General features: G+C 37.9%; 1 protein-coding gene across 2 annotated transcripts in view; it reads right to left on the bottom strand.

The window, feature by feature from the left end:
• Positions 1-19,405, bottom strand: part of Slc25a21 (solute carrier family 25 member 21) — a 560,147-nt gene extending 540,742 nt beyond the window's left edge. For both annotated transcript variants that reach the window (XM_023721861.1, XM_004637068.2), the window contains exon 1: positions 17,966-19,405. In XM_023721861.1, coding sequence (XP_023577629.1) covers positions 17,966-18,035 — 70 coding nt within the window. In that variant the 5' untranslated portion in view covers positions 18,036-19,405. The remainder of the gene's footprint in view (positions 1-17,965) is intronic.
• Positions 19,406-21,257: the final 1,852 nt, after the last annotated feature.

The following is a 21,257-nucleotide window of genomic DNA, read 5'->3' as shown; positions in this document are numbered from 1 at the left end:
TTAATACTTTTTATTTTAAAAATACAAAATTATTATGTACCAGTTAAAATAGCAAAGGACCACTTCCATAGACCCAGTATGGCACCATCAGTTCAAAAGAAGCAATCTATTTTTGAGAATAAAAGGACCACTTTGTCAGGTGAAAAAGACCATTATGTTAAAATGGTATCTAGTGTTAGAACAAATGAAATGTGGAGTTAAGTGAAGTGATTAAGCTTCTGTAAAAAAAATACAGACTACAGTTTAAATTATAGGACAGAATTATATATGTTTATATGAGCATAGACATATAGTGAATATACTCATTGCATGAAAATATGCATATGTTACTAAATACTCTATGGTTTCCCTCCCCATAAGTAACACAGCACTCACCAAGTGCTACCACAGTTCTAACTTTGTATGTATCAACTCACCAGATCCTTCTCACATTACTATGAAGTAGACTACATTCTCTATTTTATGAATGAAAAAATTGTCTGTCCAACATAACATAGTTAGTAAATACTAAAGCTGGGACCGGACTGCCAGAAGGAAAACATCAGAATCCAAGAAGGCATCACCTCCCTGTCTTATCTGTAATCCTCTTGAAAGGCAAAGTTCACTATTACATGGGTGCCTTCTTTTTCTTTTTGTTGATCTCATTTATGCTTGTTTCCTTATCTAACTCCTGTAGTGTATTCAAAAGCTTGTCAACTATGTTACTATTTTTGAAAAACTATAATTATTCCAAAACAAAGATTTAAAAAATGAGCAGGAGCCAAATAACTCTTGGATCACCAGAGCAGGAACTTTATAGAGCACAAAAGAAATTAAGATTCTAGAATGACTCTGCTATCATTTGACTGACTGCCCTACATGTAGGACTGACACATTCACCCAGGAAGACAGCAGGATAAAAAAGAAAGACTGATTCAAAAGATAAAATGAATACTGTGGTCTTTGAGCTTGAGAAAATAAACCCACTTCCAATTAGCAACTAAGTGCTAAGGATAGACCTCTTACAACCACCCCTGGAACCTCCAAGGCCTGCCTGGCCCTTTTTTCAAATTGGCTGTGGGCATCTTTTTACCTCATTGTTAAAAAGCCTCGAGGCTGTTTCTACAGAGGAGCAAGTCTCTCCTGTTCCCTCCTGTGCAGCTCTTAACCCCAGGAAGCTAGTCCCAGGAGGAAAAAGATCCAGCTTGGAACTGGTATATTAAGTGCCCAGGGCCTAAGGACTCTGATTAGTAGTGCTCAACACTTATTATAAGTTTAAAAAAGTAATGTCTACAATGTACAATAAACATTGTGAAATGTGAATTGTTCAAAAGGGAAAAGGAAGTAGGATGGAGGAAAGAAAAAAAGATGAAAGGGGAAAATGTTATACTATTAGTGTCTCTCAGTCATTGAAAAGGAAGGTTTGTGCTAGTAACTATTGGGGAAATGTTAATGCCCATATCTTATTTTATAAATAACTACTTTAAAGCTAACACTGTACAATGTATTAACTGTTGTTATTCTCCTATTAGGAAATTTTGCTTTATCTTTTTTCCATAAAATAAAAAAAGAGAGAGTAAACTACTTTTTGCCACACATTGTTACTGATTCTTTTTTGTGTCTTTGCTTGTTATATATTCTTCTTACACATCATCACTATAAATCTTTTTGTTAAGATTCAACTTGCCCACCAAAATGGTTTTATAGATGTAGGTACAGTGGTGCACAGTATTAACATAAGCTTTTCAGGTGGCAGAGACAGGGGGATAGCTTAAGTAAAGCAGTTCAAGGTCAGCCTGAACATAACATAACAATATTGTACCCCTTTTTCTAAAACAATGATTTTACAAATATGTGAGATCTATCTCAGCACTTAGGAGGCTGACACAGGAGGATCACTTCAAGTTCTAGCTTAAGGCCAATCTGGGTAACAGTGACTTCAAGGCCAGCCTGAACTGTGTAGTGAGACCCTGTCCTGAAAGAAAGGAAAAAAAAAAAGAAACAAAGAAAGAAAGGGTGAGGGTGAGGGAGAGAGAGAGAGAGAGAGAGAGAGAGAGAGAGAGAGAGACAGAGAGAGAGAGAGAGAGAGAGAGACAGAGACAGAGAGAGACAGAGAGAGAGAGACAGACAGAGAGAGACAGAGAGGGGGGAGGGGAGGGAGAGGGGAGAGGGAGAGCACACAGGAGCTGGCTGGCCAAATAGCTCAGTGCATTTAAGTGCCTGCAAGCAGGCACAGGGGTCAAGAGTTCGATCCCTGGGCCTGCTGTGCCAGCCCCATCCCAGGGACCCACTGAGACAGCAATTGAAACTGGGTATGGTTGTGTACACCTGTAATCCCAGCACTTGGAGGCTATAAACAGGAGAATCACTATGAGTCTGATCTAGTAGTGAGACCCTGAATACCCTGTAGATCCTTCCCTAAAAAGAATACCAAAAAAAAAAAAAAAAGTGGAATCCATTTCTAAGTTGTGGAAAGTAAAGGATTTGCCTTTTAAGTCTACAATATAAATTGTATATAGTTGCATACATTTAGCAACTGTGCATCTCATATTAATTATACATCAAATATTCCACATATTTGATAGAGAGCCAATCATACTGCTTAACATGGCAACATTTTCATAGTATATCTACGGTCAACAAACAAAAATTTTATTTTTAGTGCTGCTCTGAGAAACTACAACTGCTAGAGGAAACATTCCCTAAACTATCAACAAACAATATGCTATGAAAGTGTTCAAACAAAGTGTTTGTTTTCTAAATCAAAAGTACTTTATCTTTATAGTGGTTAGGCACAGGAACATAATAAGTAAAACAGATTGCAGTGGAATTTTATTGGTTTAACATGAATATGGTATAAATGAAAGTGTGTTCATTGAGTGTCTACAGTATTCTAGTTCTGGAATTATAAAACGTAATCTCTACCTCAAAGTGGCTCTTGTCAGAAGATTCTTCAGAGCAAAGTCTTTTAAATTAATCGCAGAAGAATGTAAGAAAACTACAGCAACAATGAAAAGCATCCTTGTAAATGAGTGAAATATAATACTTCATATTTGTAGGCATACAAATAAAACACCATAAGTATATAAATATAACATAATAGCTCTCGAAATACCCTATCTTGAGTGGGCATACGATGCACTTCCTAACTATGGAAGATACATTCGACAAGAATCCTATACAAAAATTACTGTCAACACTAATTTTATTTTTTTAAAGTTAGATGTCTGTATCTTACTTTTCTCTCTTTTGTCTCCATTTTTTCTATTTTAATCTCCTAATCTCAAGCATATTGTTTCTTGATGCTTAACGGAGAAACACAATGAAGTTATGTTATGAAGTTTCTTAGAAGAAAGCTGCTGGTGTCCCCTACTACTTTGGTATCATCACATTCTTACTCCAACTTTAAGAAATATAACTTTTCTTAGTGCTGCTACAAACTCCTCAGTCAAAAAAGTCACTAACTAGTCTTTTCAACTTCTTGCGTTAAGTACTTTCAACATTTTTCCTCTTTATGAGTGACCTAAAAATTTGTAGCTGTATACATCAATAAGAGAGAAAGTTTAGGTAATCCATTTAAACAAAAAATACATTTAGACGGAGAAAAGTTACACTGCCATCTTGTGGTTAAAAGTTTGTTTACTGAAATAAATACTGTTACTTCATGGTAACTAAATCCATAATGTAAAAGATTGATTCCTGCTTTGAAGTTATGTTTAAGTAAAATCTATTACTTGTACACCTCTCCACTTTCTTACTTTATTTATTTAATTTTATTTTATTTTTATTTTTTGCAGAACCGGGGATTGAACTCAGGCCCTTGAGCTTGCCAGGCAAGCAGTTATTCTACTGAGCCATCTCTCCAGCCCCCACTTTCTTACTTTAAAGAAAAGTAGCATTTTTAAAAAAGTAGCCTCAGATGTAGATAAAAAGTACTGTATTTGGTGCTATAGCACCCGGTCAAGTAAATGTATCATTTATTATTGCAATAATATACACTTTAGCCTTAAGAATTTTTAGAAAACAAGTAATGAAATCTAGAAGTTTCAGGTAATCTCTAAAATCTAACAGCAATTTGTCTTAGTTACTTTACTCTTAGTGTTGAGACAAAATACCTGACATCCGATTTATTTAGCTTACTATTGGAAGTTTCAGTCCCTAGTTAGCAGTTTTCCAAAGCAGGGTGGCTTGGCACAGGTGGCATCAGAAAACAGCACAAGCAGCAAGGCCAAAAACGAGTGGTCAGGATGGGTGGGTGGGCAAACCTCTTTTCTTCCCTCATACTATATGCAGGGTACCTGCCCACACATTCTCCCTGCAAGTGGTGAGGACAAGAACAAGCCCCAGGCCCCTGCAGTGTCATTTGTTAATCTTCTAAACTTCTCAATTCTCAAGTGGACACAATGCATCAACCATTGCAATCCACCGTTTGTAAATGTGGCAACACATTTCTTTAAACCATTCTGAAGAAACACCATTTTCAAAAAACAAAGATGTACTTACTCTTTCACAACTTGAACATTTTAACAAAGGTTAAACAATCCTTAAGAACCAGTATTAAACCTGTGAACATTATATTCTTTAGAACCATACATTCCTCCCATGGCTCCTCAAAGACTCATGCACATCCTTTTCTGCAAAAGGCATTTAGCCCATCTCTAAGTGTTGCCAGTCCTAACAGTTTCAGCATTCCTGAAAAGTCCAAATCTTGAGCCTCCTCCAAGATGTAAGGCAAGGTCAGAGCTGCAAGCCCTTTACAACATTTTCATTCCAAAAGTTACAAATGAGCATACAAAGTATTGAGAGCAAAGCAAGTCAAAGTCCAGGACATTAAGTCCTATAGTTCCACGTGCAGCATCCCAAGCAAACTTGGAGTACACTGTGCACGCCAAAGTGCTTAGATGGTTCCACCCCTTTGGTACCTGTGGTGGTTCAGCTCCCATGGCTTCTCTCTTGGGACCTCTCTGTTCTCTCCCAAAGTTTTCCTCAGACAATCCATGTTTCTGGCTTTCCCAAACTTGTGGTGTCTCCACTGCAACTCTGGCTTCACACACACAGCTTAACATACTGTCCTCTAAGGGGCATACTGTCTTCTAAATAGGGGTGGAAGAACTCTTAACACTACACCTCTTCGTTCTGCAGGTTCCTAAAACCAGATATATGGATGCTGCTAAGGTCTGCTTCCATCTGAAGCAGTGACCAGGCTTCTCTCTTTCTTGGCAGTAGGGCTCAAGTACCTGGATTGCTGGGCACTCTGAATCCAATTCTGAGGACCAAACTTTCTATGATTCTGCCACTCTGGAAAATGGTGTGGCTGACACCATTCTAGAACATGCAGCTCTGTGGCTTTCTCCTCAAAGAAAAGACTTCCATGTTTAAAAATTTTGAGGCTGCAAAGAGTGGAGACCTGCTGCTTCTTTTGGTGTTCTTAGGATATCTTTTTTATTATGTTCCTTCTCAGCAATCCAGATCTCCTTAGCTCTATCTTTGTAGTCCACAGCTTCACTGGAGTTTCCTTTCTGGGAAAACTCACAATATTTTAAATCATCCTGGTGGACTCTTTGCTCTTGATTCTCAACATAGATTTGGCTGAAAGTCCCCAACAGCAGCCATTTCACAGTGTTAACATTTGACTGCCTTAAAACTTGTTCTACAAGACTTATTAGTCCATCAAACTTAATGTCAGTCTCAGGCAAAATCTCTGGACATGAGGAAAATAAAAACATTCTGTCAAGTCATAACATTAATCCTCTGATGTCCAACAAGCAATGTAGTGCTTCTTCCCAGCAATAATTTTCTGAACCTAGTCTTTACCAGCAGGATTTGTATCGGCACTCTGATCTTCAAAGAACTGACCAGAATCTCCCATACCTTTCAATGCCATGAAAGCCTAAGGTATTCACTACCTTTTCCTATGCGATCTCCAAATATTTCCAAACTCTTCCCATAAGCCATTCCCAAAGGCTCTTCAACCATATGGTCAGGTATAATTACAGCAACAGCCCCACTCCTGGTACCAAATTTTGTTTTAGTTACTTTTTTCTTATTTCTAGGACAAAATACTTAACACCCAAAATTAAGCTAATTTAATTTAGCCCACAGTCTGTGGAGGTTTCAGTTACTAATCAGCTGGCTCCAAGGCAGGGTGGCATAGCAGAGGGGAAACAGTTCAAGGTAGCAGAAGACAGCACTTGCTGGAGTAAAAAGGGAGAAAGCAAGCCTCTTTTCCTCCCTTATATTGTATGCAGGGTATCTACCCCCACCATCTTCATGTCCTCTTCCACAATCTCAGGATGTTTACCAAGTGAGGACCCTGGCACCCTGTTGAGTCATTTGTGAATCTTGTAAATTTCCCAATTCTCAAGTTGACACTATGTTTCAACCATTACACAATCAATACGAAATTTATAAATAATTTGTGTGTATGTCCAAAAATATTTGCTTTAAATTCTAAGACAAAACCACCAGGGAGAAAATAAATATTGTGACAGAAAAGTTTCTTATACTTATTTCTTTTAACACCATATATGAACCTATTTTTCCACGCAAAATTGAGAATCACGATGAAATTTTTAAAAATTTCCAAAGTATAATTCCCTGTATTTTTCAAGTATAGCATCTTCTATGGTCTATTCAGAAACTTGAAGGTACCTGTTTCAAATGCTTTGCAATAGTGCAGTCTAATTTGAAGTTACACCCTCCTAGATCTACCTCTAACTGCAAGAAGCTTTATCTTTCTTTTTCCTTTCTTTAAAGCAAATCACCAAAATTATAGGAAGACACTGCCATCTATAGGTCGATATAAGTATAGACTGGTGATCTTACATTTACTTAATACCCACTGTGATACATACACTGGCCAGTCAAATGTACTGCCTTAGAAGGAAGGACCAGCATAACTCTATTCATTCTCAAATCTCTGAAGAGAATCCTGTAGTGTATCCCAAAGTGTTTTAACTTTTTTACTCTTTACTACCCTTCTACAAAATAGTAATAACAACAGCAAACACCTCAAGAAAAAGATGCAAAAATCAATGTTTGCCACAATTACTTTGATTTAGTGATTCGAAAATATTATTTTACAAGAAACTGAATATTAGTGCCCCAAACTACTTTATTAGGTTCTTTTGGCTATAATTCCATTGTAGGTATCATCTAATTCTACTGAAACACATGTAGATTTTATTCTTCTTTATCCACGGAGAAGAAAGTCATAACTTCTCCCTACAGACACTAGTCCATTCTAGTTTTTAAAGACAGTACACAAAATCCACTCTTGTGTTTAACCCATATAGACCAGACTTATTTAAAGGAAAAGGCTCAAGAAAAACCCATTTCATGCAATTTAAAATTTCTTCCTAGGGCTGGAGAGATAGCTCAGTGGAATAAGTGCTTGTCTGGCAAGCACAAGGTCCTGAGTTTGATCCCTGGTACCACAAAAATAAAAATATATAAAATTTCCTCCTTTTTTATAGACAAGCCACTCCTGTCCTCTCTGTATTGTTCATACACAGGTAATGTACTCTTGTGCCTTACCTGGTTTGTCAAGGTTCAGTTAACAATACATAGGAGAGAAGGGTTGCTTCCTCCTAATTGACTGCACTGGCACACAGGAAAGAGATGCTGACAGAGCTCTCTTCTGGGAACTATGGAAAATGTCATAGTTGACTATGGTTGGAATTTAAACAATTAATATAACTAAAATAAAAGAATAAAAGCAGCAGCAAACTTTATAGATAGGAAAAAAAGACCCTTTAGAAACAAGATAGGGCCTATCACAGTGCTCTCTTCTTCCATTTGAGTTCCAAAAGAAGTCCTCGATATTTAACCCAACCAGAGAGGAAAGCTCTATGAATCCACTATTGGGGATTGGACTGCTTATCTGATTTCCCTCATTATACATGAAGAGTTAATGTGGCATAGTAGTTGAGAGCTGAGGTTTTCAAAGCAAAAGCAAAGACAGCACAATTTTAAACCCTTGCTCTGTCACTAGCTTTGAACAAATTAATCTCTCTGAGCGCTCATTTCCTCATCTTCAAGAAACTAGAATTACACAGAAAGTTTACACAAAGTGTTTTGTACATGGGAAGCAATCAGTGTTTGCAGTCCAAAAGATAAGATTTATCTTATCAGTTCTTAACTATCACATCATACTTATTGGCTGTGAAAATTAATATCTATCCAACCCAAACATGCAACAAAGTTCAGTTATAACTTTCTCAGATGATAAATGAACAATATAGACTATACCAAAAATATAAACAAGTACAAGTATGCATAAAGCGAAAATGGTATATGAAGGTATGATGATAGTTTCAAAATATACCTCTGAAACTTACTAAAAAATCATTTGTAAGTATGTATTCAAAACGTGAGTGTATAGGGAATGATGAAGTTAGACATACAGATACAATACAGATATTGGTATAGATATAGCCACTTGCAAATAGACAACACTGAAATTTTCTTCAGAGTGAAAACAGTGTGTGCAGCGGAGAACATAGAATTCAACAGAATATATATTTCTAGGAAGGGAAAAATGAAATCACCAAAGAAGTGATTAGATTTAAAAGTGCTGAAAGCCAACTGCAGGGACAATTTTAAAGAGGAAATGTGGCAAGAGGTGTGACATTCTTCAAATATTTGACAAAGAATGAAAGGCATGGTAAGTTTTAGCAAAAAAAAAAAAAAAAGGTAAAGACAAACATATCTGCCTATTTTTTCTACCAATTATTGTAGGTTGAAGTCTGAGCAAGTTATTTCCAGGAAGATTTGCACCAATAGAAAAAAGAACACAAGAACATACCTTGAGATATAGAATTCAATTTTGAGAAAGGTACAAAGTATAAGGAGAAAGGTATAGAATGCTGGTTGGTAGTCAAAGTACATCTCCAAAAGAAGATATGTTCAAGTTCTAATGTCTGATGCCTGTGAGTATGACCTTACTTGTAAACATGGTCTTTGCAAATAAGATCAGTTTAAGATAAGGTCATAGAGGATTAGCGTGGTTCCTATTCCAATCATTGATGTCCTTACAAGAAAAAGAAAATCTGAACATGAACAGAGATAGGAAGACAGCAGTACATAATGATCGTTGCAGATATTAGAGTGACTTATCTACAAGCCAAGAAATACCAAGTACTATTGGCAAATGCTAAAAGCTAAGAAAGCCAGATATCCTTATTTGGGGTTTTTGGAAGGGGAACAGTACAATACAGGACACATTTTATAAGACTATTTTATAATTAATCACCCAAAGAATCATACACTAGAGTACAAGAAATCTGTCCACACAGTAAAGACCTAAGAGTTCAGATAAGGGCCTGAATCCCATAGTAGTATCCTGTATGAGTAAAGCTGAAGACTTAGAACCCATTGCAATGCCTCCCATGAGCCCAACTGAAGGCCTAGAGCCCATGACAGTATCTCATGCAGGCCTGCTTCATGGATCTGTGCTAGAAAAGACCACAGGACAGTGGTGGAAGCTAGAAAGTCTATTCCAGTGAAATGAAGGATCTGTGCTAGCAGGCTGAGAGGGATCTGAACTGGAGGCAGGAAGCAATGCTCAAGGTAAGCACCAAAGCTCCCCCCAAAAGTACCAGCAATCCTCAACAACAGTGAGGTACCAAGCTCCTCCAGGAATGAAGAAAGCTCAGTTCCTATAAGGAAAACCAACATGATAAGCTTCTACATGAAGCTGAGCAGTGCACCATCTTCCCCTCCCGAGCCAGGAAGTGATGCTCAAGATGAGGACCAGAGCTCCCCAAAGTAAACTGCATTCATTCCAGCAACAATGACGTCCCAAGCTCCTCCTCCAATGAGAACAGCCAAGTTGATCAGGAAAGTCAGTATGACAAGGTCCTCCAGCAGAACAGCCCAGGAGAAACAGTTTCCAACAGCTTCTTCACACAGCTTCCCTAAGAGCCTCTCAGAACCTTTTCCAGTTCTGCCTCTTAGGCTGCCAGCAACACTACCCAGGTGGACCTCCCATACCCAGAAGCATGCTAGTTCAATGCAGCTGGCTGTAACAAGTTAACTACCAGTTAACAATCCACTACAGTATGGTACAGATTCTTTTTCAGTACCTCCAGAAGGAGCCCAGTTTCACAGCACCTTGACTCTGGACTTCCAGCTCCCAGAACTGTGAAAGTATAAATTTCTGTTATATAAGCTATCCAGCTTGTGAGATTTTGTTCTGGCAGCCCTAGCAAATTAATACAAAGCCTTCCAATAACAATCAAAATATATACAGATCTAATAAAATTATTACAGTGTATATAAAGCATGATCACATCAAAATGTGGAAATAATGAACAACTACAATTTAAGTATTCCAATTAAATATAAAATGTCAATGTAGGTATAATAAAAATGCAAGCCTATAACAAAAAGAAAAGGAAATTGTTAAGAAAAATCAACTTAAACCAGGCACAGTGGTGCATATCTGTAATCCCAGCTACTTGGGAGGCTGAAAAGGAGACAGGTTTAAGGCCAAGCTGGGCAACATGGGGGCGAGGGGACCAAAAAAATCCATTGAAATCAAGTACAATTCTGAAAATCAATTAAAAGTCCCTAGTCTCTGTGATCTCTGAAACTTATCTGTTCACCTTTTATCAGGCTACATTCCTGCAATGAAATATAACGAGTATACACAATCATTTCATGAGGTGGGTGACTGAGAGCTGAGATTTGCAAGTACTTTTTTACATTATTTACTGAATGGTTGCAATGAAGTACTGTTGCAAGTATCAACTGTCTGATGCTTAGAAGTTCTAAATACTCCTCTATTTTCAGAGTACAATCCTAAGATGGAGCAGTTCATAGTTTGGCTTCAGATATCTACTCATTAAAGTAGTCACAAACATTTTTCAGCCCCTGCCAGGCTATGCTCTGAAACACCCCGTTCTAATCCTGGGGGGAGGGTTGAGAAAGGGCTGCTTTAACAATGTGTTCCTAATACATTGGGAAAGTGGTTTTATGCTTTATGTCAACGGGATCATGTACCCACACACTAAGAGCTTTTAAAGGATCTTTTAAAGGAGGGCAAAATAAATCTTTTGAAATGTGGTTATGCAATTCATATTTGTTCTTAAGTTCTTGTTTCTGATGAATAAGTTTTCTTAAGGAGAGATACTAGACTAAATTTTAATTAAAACACATTCCTTAAAGGTATTTCATAATTAATTTGAGCAAAAGAGTTGCTTCCTCCTATGTGGCTGAAATAAGGGGGATTTTTTTCCTCCTTAATTACCCAGATAATGGGTTCCAGCTTTACTTTGATGTGTCATAAAGGCTCACCTGTTTCACTACAACCTGCTATTTATTATCAATTACAGTTTCCCAAATTCAGAATTCCAAAGGTGCCATTTACCTAAATCACATGTGTGTCCCCTTTGCTCCCATTCTGAAAAAGAATTTTCCTTGATCAAAATTTAGCCTTGATTACCCCCTAGTGCATCAGACTTTTATTACCTCTTACAAATTAAAATCCAGAGGACCTCTAGTAGACTTACTGATTGACTATTAAGGCATTTCTTTTGAGTGCAATTTAACAGCTATGTTGGAGCAGTAAAAAGGTAGATGTCTTACAAAAATGGAGATCAATATTTTTTAAAAATAAAGATTTGTAATTATTCTACGCCTTTTTAAAAATGCTGTTGTTGTTGTTGGTGGTGGTGGTGATAAGAGATTTTTACTCTTTTCCCATCAAAAAAGTTACAATTTGTATGTGCCATCAAATAATGACTCAGAATCCTATCCATGAATCCCAGGTTTGCTGTCCACAGGAACCTCTGTCCTCCCATTCTCATTTGAGTTTGTAAAGGTGATTAATGAGATTACACTGCAGGAAGTACTTGAACTGTGTTTAATCATAACTTTGGAAAAGCTGTTTCCAGAATATATTTTCTTTTTGAAAATATTTTTTAAATTATTTATTTATATATTTATTTGGCACAGGCTCTCACTCCACAGCTCTGAGTTGTAGTGGTCCTCCTGTCTCAGCCTTCCCAGCACTGGGATTACAGGAATTAGCCACCATGCCCAATTACTGTGTCTGGCCTGGCATATGGTACTGGGGCTTGAACCTGAGTCCTTATACTTGCCAGGCAGGCACATAAGACTGCCAAGCTAGCTCCCTATCCCCTGTTTCCAGAATGCATTTTCTAAGACAATTTCAATGAAAGCTATGGGTCCCTGGTACAAGTACAAAGTAGAACACAGTACTTGATGAAGATGTGATGCAGCTCCTACCTGCAAGGTACAGGGACTGAGGTGGAGCTAGAAAGGAACAAAGTGCATTCTGAAAATTCTGGATAATCATTACAGTTCATGGTCATGCAACTGTGCAAATGATAAAAGATTACTCAGAGATTACTTGAAATCAAGGTCAAATTCATACTCCAGAAGGGCCCAGGAGGGCTGCCATTAACCAAGACTCCTCAGCATAAAAGTCTGATAAGGACAGCCCAAACTGAAGCCTCGGTGAGTATTTATTGTTAAAAGCAGGAAGCAAGAATAAAGGACAAAGGATGACATCTGTGTAAGAATTCATGTAGGTGACATGGGAAGGACAAGGTGAGGTCAGGGTGGTCTATTATATAACTGACCTTAAGGCCCACCTAATAAATCAGAATAGGGGAAGACAAGGGCCAGAACATTTGTCCATTAAGTCATTGTATTTGATCCTACTTGGACTTGTGGCCTTTCAGACTATTCTTTAATTTCTAACCATTCATTCCAGGAATTTTTGGGTATGTGGCTCCAAAAGCCCCTTACCTCCATGTTCATCTCAAACATGACCCTGGCCAATGTCCCCAAAGAGAATAAGTCAGTGTCCTGGCAGCACAGTGATCAAGTAAAGCATATACTGGGGACGAAAAGCTCTAGAAGGCATGCTGAGTGAGAATGGATGACTTACAGGGATGAGATTCTGAAGAGCCTAAGGGCTGACCCTGTGGAAATGATTCAGTGTGTACACAGATTGGATGTGACCTAACTAGGAAGCCTGGCAAGGCCTGAAGAGAGAAGGACTGAGGAGGAACCAAGGGGTCTTGGTCTCACATCCTGGAAGTTCTACCAGAGTTTGGGGTGAATGACCAAATGAGACTGAAAGGCTCTTGCATATGTCAGGAAATAAGAACAATCCTGTGGGCTTTGGGGACACATGGAAGAATCCAAACTGATCATTACAGAGAACAGTGTGGTCTGAAATGGAGCTAAGCACACAAACAACAAGGAAGCAGTAGGAGCCCTCCTCCTGATTAGATAGGATAAGGATGTGGGTGGCAGGATAGTACTGGAGCCAATTTTTGGTAACTTTTGTCAGTGTTTCTGTCAAGTTTGCTGTTTGTTTCTTGAATCATCTTTGAGAGCAATAGTAAAGATAAAACAAAATAAGAACAACAAAAGCTTCCCAGGGGGAGACACATCTTTGCTTTGAGAGGTCCCCATTACAGAGAATGGATTAGAATTCAGTTACTACTTACTTGCTCCTATAGCCAGAGCCCTTTTCAGTTCTTAATGTGCCAAACTGCATAGAGGACCTACATGGATTAAGCACAAGCACTTCGTTATTCTAGAACTAAGTTTTCTTTTGGCCAATAGTTAATATTGTACTCATGCAGATAAACACAACTTTTTTTAATAAAAAGACTCTAAGGATTGTGTTTGTAGATAAAAAGACTGCAAACTAAGAGACTCTATAGAAAGAATAAACCATAGCAGACTTGATAACACCAACTTCCAAAAATGTAAAATAATGGGAATAATATTCTGCTAGTCCCTCTCCTAAAATCAATCTCCTATAAATACTGTTGCATGCTTGAAAAACCATGAGTGTGCTAAATATTTTCTCTACGTGTCAATTTCTTCATCTGTAAAATAGTACCTACATCTGGAGCTGTAAGGAGGATTAAAAATGTTAACATATGTAAAGCTTAAACTGGTTCTGGTATTTAATATTGACTTCAATAGGTATCAGATAGTTTCATTATTTGTGTCTTTCAAGTGTTAATGAGAAAGTTAAAGGTGCACAGAGCAGTAGAGCTATCTGGGAAATATTTATCCAGGAAATATGTTTCAAGTTGGGCCTTCAAAAATGTATAGAAATTCAATGAGAAGAGAAAATAAAAGGAAGACATTCTAGATACCAGGATGGAAGGTGAAAAGATGAAACAAGATTCAACAGTGATAAGGACCTGGGAGATAGCTTAGTGGCTTACGTGCTAGCCTGGCGTGCACAAGGTCCTGAGTTTGATCCCTAGTACCAAAAAAAAAAATAAAATTAATGAGGCCTATATTCCCAGAATTCTAGGAAACTGATAAAGGAGGATAACAAGTTTCAACCTAGCCTAGACAAAATAAAAAAGGGCAAAGGATTTAGTTCAGTATGAAGGCCCTGGTTTCAATTCCAGTACCAAATAGACATAAGAAAGGTAAGTAGATTTATGTATGAGAAGCCAACTAGAATGTGTAGAAGGGCAGAAGTTTAAATTGAGAGCATATAATATGAAGTACAGAATTCATTCTTAACTGTCTGATCAGCAAGGAAACAAAATATTTTATTTACAACTCCTTGTAATCTGGCTTAGGTCTTCCCATTCTAGGAAATCTATTTGTTCCAAATGCCTCTAAGACAGTGCTTCTGAAACTTTAAAGTACAAACCAATGACCTTCAGTCTTTCTAAACTGAAGATTCTGATGTAGATGAAGACGAAGTGAGGCCTGCATTTAACAACTTCCAGGCGCTCCTTATTGTCTCATCCATGGATCACACTTGAGTACCAAGAATGACATCTTCTCATCAGCAGTATTGGGCCTTGCTGAACAGGAAGGAAGACACAGCAGCTGAGGGAGTAGAGAAGGTTAGTCAGTGTCCTGCCAGAATAGTGATCCGATATGTGGTACAGATATGCAATGAGCTCTGGGAAGTACTGTGAGCCTGGCAGATACAGAGAGTCATGAGTAAGATTCTGGGAGACAGAAGAAGGGACCTAGAGTTGCCATTATGGAAGAGAATTCAGTGTGCACTGGAGTTAAGGGTGACCTCATGAGGAAGCTTGAAAGGCTTTACTGGCCAAAGGGAGAGTTTAGGGAGAATCACCAATTGAACAAGACTGAAAGGCTAAGAACATGGCCCACTCTATAAAAGTCTGGTATACACCGACTTCTCATAACCTTGTTCCTCACATAAGACAAAGCTGTCACATGAGCAAATCTATATATAATAGCTACGGCTGCAAACCCAAGGCTCAACTTTGTATGTGTATTGTCCAACTACCTGTCAGGCATTGATCTGTTTAGTCTTTTAAATGAAAGTATTTCAACGGTCTTGTAATAAGAGATAGATGTATATTATTATAAAAGACATCTATTGCCCCTCTCACAATATATCTAGTTTCTCTAGTTCTCCCTTGAGATCCCAGCCTCCATCTACATGAAGATCGGCTACACTTGATTGGTGTGGAGGTGGGATCCCTGCCAGTGCTGGATTATTTTGAGTTTATCCCTAAGAGTTTGGCCCAAGACTCTCACACCCTTCAGAGAAGGTGAGAACATGCAGCCTCAGAAGCTGTACTGGGACAGTTTCCATCACATAGATCAAAGACCATAAACAGCAGTTAACTGTGAGAAACAAGACTACTCGGAGAACATAGGGAAATGGCTCTACCTGTTAGACTGGCACCTGACACCTTGTACTCTCCATCTAAACTAGGTTACACAGGGTTAAACCAAGTTTTGGCCTGAGTCTTGGTATACTGTCCTGTGACTTCTCCCAGTAAAAAGGAAGATAAGTTACCTGATGATGATAAGAAGCCCTCCTCCATTTAGTGTAAGACTGCCACAAAACTGTTTTTCACCCATTACCTCAGTTTTGGTTAAAAACAAGACTTTCTACCTCAATTCCACTTAGGTTACAGCTACAGACATCCATATAAGTCTATACATTTCTACAGTGTTGTACCAACCACTTATCAGATGCCATTTAGCCCCTTCAGACATTGGCTGGGGTGCTAGGAATACAGGGAACTGACACTACAATGATTACCTTTTGCTAAGTGGCAAATGTCTGAATCTATGTGGCCATGTTCACTTCTTCCAGGCCAATTTCTGGAAGTCTCACAACCCATCCTAATAGCAGTAGGCATCAACCTGATACTTCAGAGATGTCTGACCATTTAACAAAGATAAGAAATAAGAGATGGAAAGAATTCACTTTCTGGGTCCCTCCTTCGTGCTCCAGTTTATGGAATCCTCAGTGATCCCAGTTTGTCACAGGGATGAATCGCAGACCTTGCATTCTGTAGGGCACTCTGGTATCTCTCCCCAGTTTTTTTTTTTCTATTAAAAGAACATTCTTTTAGAATATACTGGACTTTAACAATGAAAAGATCACATAATACACACTTAAAGATGATACTAACCAGAAATACAGTGCCATAAATTCAAATGTATCTTTTAATCAAAATTTTACCTTTCTTGTATACTAATTTCTTCCTGGCCTTTTATCTAGTATATAATGGAAATAATAGCATTTATTACAGTTGTAAGAACTATTCTACCATTTTAAATTTATTTCATACATATTCTAATTTTGTTTATATTCCTCACAATTTTAAGAATACGTGACAGAATCACACATTATATCTATGCTATAGACTTACCCAACAAAATTGTTAGAATTTGACCTACATCTAATATTCTTTGAGTTTAGCTATGCTTAGTACATATTATGTTCACTTAAACCAATATACAAATGCTAATGTGTTATTGGCCATAGCTTAGGGTGCTAACCGAATAGCTTCACTTTCACTATGGACCAGCTGAGTTTTCTCTAATCAGAGGCACAGACTCAAGAAAGACATAGCCAGCCAAGCCCTGAATAATGAGGAAGTCCACAAAAATTTGTGAATAAATCGGTGCAAGTTCATCATCATTACTGGGAAACAACTGCAAAAGTAGGCAGCATATCCCCTGACATCATATTAATGGAAGGACAACAAACAATGACCTGTAAGAACTCAATTGTTCTTACATACCGATTAAATATTATTTTTAGGAAATCATCCAGATTTTAAGCAACATATTGGGTTGATTGTCAGATCCTAAAGGTGAAAGTAATTCACGACATAATAATAACTAGTGACAATTTGTAATACATTCATATAAAATTTCAAATTTGCTTGAAAATTAACTAGTCAAGACTAAACATTAGACATTTTCTAGTCACCATTTTAATATGATTTAATGCTACCATAGCATAACTTATTAAAATAATCACACTTATTAAAAATGTTTGCTGGTGATAAGCCAATTATGGTAGTTATTTAAATCATATAACAATGCATCTCAGTATTAAATTTCAACCAAATTACAATTTATATCTTAAAATATCTTTAAATTTATATACATAATTTCATAACCTCCAGCCACACTTAAGTATTTATTTCCAACATTGGTTTCTAGCTTTTATCCCACAGCATAACTCCCCATAAATTAATGTGAGCCCTTATCAAAGGTGTGTATATGTGTTAAAATGCATTTAATTTTAATATGCCTATTAATAGCATGGCTATATCTCCCAGCAAGCACCTAAGCAATAAGCGCTCTGTGGAGTTCTGACGTAATACTTTGGCGAGAGACAAGATTTTTATGAACATCAGCGCTAACTTGAAAGAAAGTGGAAAATAAAGCTTAAAAAACACGGAACCTTTCACCAAATGAAAAAGTCATCCCCAAAATTGCAGAACTTGGTCCTCCCCTAGGAACACCGAAGGCCAGGAACCCGAGAGCCGAATCCGCGGACGCCGCGGCGACTTTTCCGGAGGCACCCGACGCCCACCGCCTGCTCCCGGTCTCCCGGCCTCCCCTGCTCTCTCGTTCCCGGAGCGTGGGGCTGAAGAGCGCCTACGAGATTCGTCCGAAAACACGCCCCGGGCTTGAGGGGCGGGCAGCGAGTCGCCCCGGTGGAGCGGAGCCGCCTTACCTGCAGAACCGCCGGCCACGATCTGCCTGGAGGCCTCCCGCACTAAACCGACGTCGGCCTTGGCGGACATGTTCGCGGCGAGAGGACCGGAGAGCCGGCCGAGAGGAGGGAGCCCGCCCGCCGCTGCAGCCCGGCCCGCGCAGCCTGTCCTGAACGGAGCCGCGGGGTGGGCCGGCCCTCGGGCGCTTGGTTCTTAGAGGGGCGGCGGAGCAGACAAGGCTCGCAGCGAGATCTCAGCGGGTCAGAACCTGCCCCCTGCACTGTTTCAGGGCCGCCCTGACTTCACCAAAGGGCTCGTGGAAGTTTGGGGGGCCAGCCGCCTCTAACGCTTCGGTCCTGGCCTACTTTGACGCCCACTCGCTTTCCTATCAGGACCCTTGCAGAGTGTCCTGCTGGACGCTTTGCCTTTGATAACGCAAGTGACGCAAACCCTCCCCGGAGCTCCAAGGGCAGTTCTGGGGCGACCCTTGCCCTCTTGAGAGGCCAGAACCCTGGGACCAAAGAAAAATCAATTATTAATTCCTCGCAGTTATCCTGAGTGTATCAACTCAGTCAAAACAGATGCAGTTTACAGTTAACTTAGTTGAGCTACTATGATTATTTGCCAAGAAAACAGTTTGGATTTAAGGAAATTTTATCTCATGCCTCAGGAATTTGTTTCCTTTATTCAAAGACTGAACCCCTCCCCCCCCAAAAAAAAAACCTTACTAGTAAATATCTAAACCAATTCAAACGTTCTAAATGTATAGTAGCCATCCTAACTTACATATCTGAGAAAAACTTATGGGACCCACCCCACCCTTGTAATCAGAATCACTGGAGTTAGGGTCTAGAACTCTATGTTTTTAAACAGTTCCTTATTGAATGTTATGAATGTTGAGTTGACCTAAACAATCAAGGAACGTTAAGAAACTTGCATATTCTTTATAGAACATTTAATTACTCATTATCCCTTTAGGGTAGCCAAACAAAAATAGTAATTTAGGCCAGTGTTTCAACAGCAAATTGCAATTTGCTGTGTAGGAGAGACAAGAAAATTATCTGTCACACAAGACTAAAAAATTTTAGAATACCCACCACACCCCAAACAGACAGGAGATGATAAGAATAAAAACGAGAATTAGCCTGTAAAACTCATTGGCATTATTTCTAAAACATAGTATTTCATATTAAATATACTTTGTGCCAGTAATTTTTGAAGATCAAAATATTGGATGTGAACAATTGAATAAAGTCAGCATATAGATTTCCAGTCAAATATACAAAATAAAATCATTTGGCCGAGATTAGGTTACTGCTTAATTCTTTGCGCCATTAAAAGTTGGAGATAGTGTTGACACCTGGCTAGCAAAATATATGGTGTCTGAGAATTAGAAACTTGCTATGTATTAGATCAGTATTCAAAAATGTTTCTCACATTTGATTAAAATTTGTTTGAAAGTGTTTAATAAAATAGTTGCCAAAAATTTTTTGCTAATTTGAAATAAAAGCTTTGAGCGATATCTTTCAGTTTTTTATTAACTAAATATGTCATCGGTACAATATGGAATCACTAATTTACCAAATATTGAGAAACCATTTCAGAGCTCATAGAAAACATTTCCCTCACTTTTCAGTGCAAAAACTGTTTTCCAAAAAGATTCTGGTAGTGATAGTGATCATGAGGAGTTCCAGGATCTCATCTGTTAATAGTGGAATTACAGAATTAATAATAACCACAAGTCAAGAAAAAATATTGTCACAAAAAACTAAAATAATTGGCCCCCCTCAAATTAACTGTAAATAGTTTTTTAAAATTGTTACAACTATTCCTGATATTCAAACTCAGTCCTACATTGAGAGCCATAATTCTCACTCATTGAGAGCTTGTTAGCACTTTTCTAAGTGTTGAGAATACTAACAGTAAACACCTCTCCCTCATCAATCATGTAATCTAATGGTGGAAATCCTTTGCAATGTGAGTAAATCTTGGCCTTCCTGTATTATTTCAGGAAATACAGTACTTTCAAGTTAAGCTTTAAAGGTATTTCACTGACTCATCCATGAGTACTTTAACCTCTGAAAGTTCTATCCTGAGTAGATGAATGTAAATATGTGAGCTTCATGACAAAAATAATAACAATAAATTTTCTGGACTAGAACAAATTTGTTGGGATAAAAGAAAGTAGCACCTATACAGTATCACTTGAAATCCAGTTCTGCACCTCTAGAATAGTTGAGAATAGGGCTCACGAATAATAGCATTCTGGAGCTTGGCTATCTGTATGGGTCAATTCAGTCAGTCAAGTACCTACAGTGCTAAGAACTCCAGTTATGGCATTTATCTTTTATCTGAACTTAAATTTAACCATGGTTCAAACTAGAGTGCTGTAAGGTTTAGCATTGGGACACAGTGATAAAATTTTTTTGACTTATTTCAGATTGCTGAGACTCAATTCATCACATAGTTCTATTATTTTATAATGTTATAGTGCCTTAATAGAGCAAAACTTATAAAGTATGCTTATATTTGTAAAATTATTGATTTATTTAGCTGATTTTTTGTTAAAGTTATATAATTAATGAAATTAATTTGCAAAATGGCTGAAAACAAAAGCTTCAATAACCTTAAATGCCTACTGAACTTAAATATATGACAATATTTTCAATGTATTTTTGGAATGAAGGTTCTGTATTGGACATTAGATTGGCTACTGCACAGGTCAGAAATGAACACCATCAAAATCTGGAAGATAGTAACTATTGTGAAAAAATTGTACTCCAAAACATTAAAAAATCTTGAAATGGACATTCCTAGATTCATATGAATTACCAAAACTGAACCAAGAAGACATAAAAATTCTTAACAATTCTAGTAACAAATGAAACTGAGGTAGCAATAATACAAAAGAAAAACCTACCAATTAAGAGAAGGCCAAGACCTGATGGATTTACTACTGAGGTCTATAAGATCTTTAATATTCTTCAAACACTTCAATGATATTGAAAGTAAAGGAATTTTCCCAAGGTCATTTCTATAACTATATCACTCTGAGTGAAAACTAAGCAGAAAACTATAGATCTCTTAACGGACACAGATGCAACAATTCTCAATATGATATTGGCAAATAGAACACAGCAAATGATCACATACATCATGACCAAATAGATTTTATCCCAGGCTTTCAAGAATGGTTCAACGTATGCAAATTAGTAACTAACATACTATGTGAACAGAAGTAGGGACAAAAACCATATGATCATATCATTAGAAAAGGTTCTTGACAAAACCTAACACTAATTTATGGTAGAA

This window comes from Octodon degus, unplaced genomic scaffold, assembly GCF_000260255.1.
Source record: "Octodon degus isolate 3935 unplaced genomic scaffold, OctDeg1.0 scaffold00086, whole genome shotgun sequence".
In the NCBI taxonomy this organism is placed as follows: Eukaryota; Metazoa; Chordata; class Mammalia; order Rodentia; family Octodontidae; genus Octodon; species Octodon degus.
Note: the sequence above shows the minus strand (reverse complement) of the source record. Positions and strands in the feature narration are given on the sequence as shown.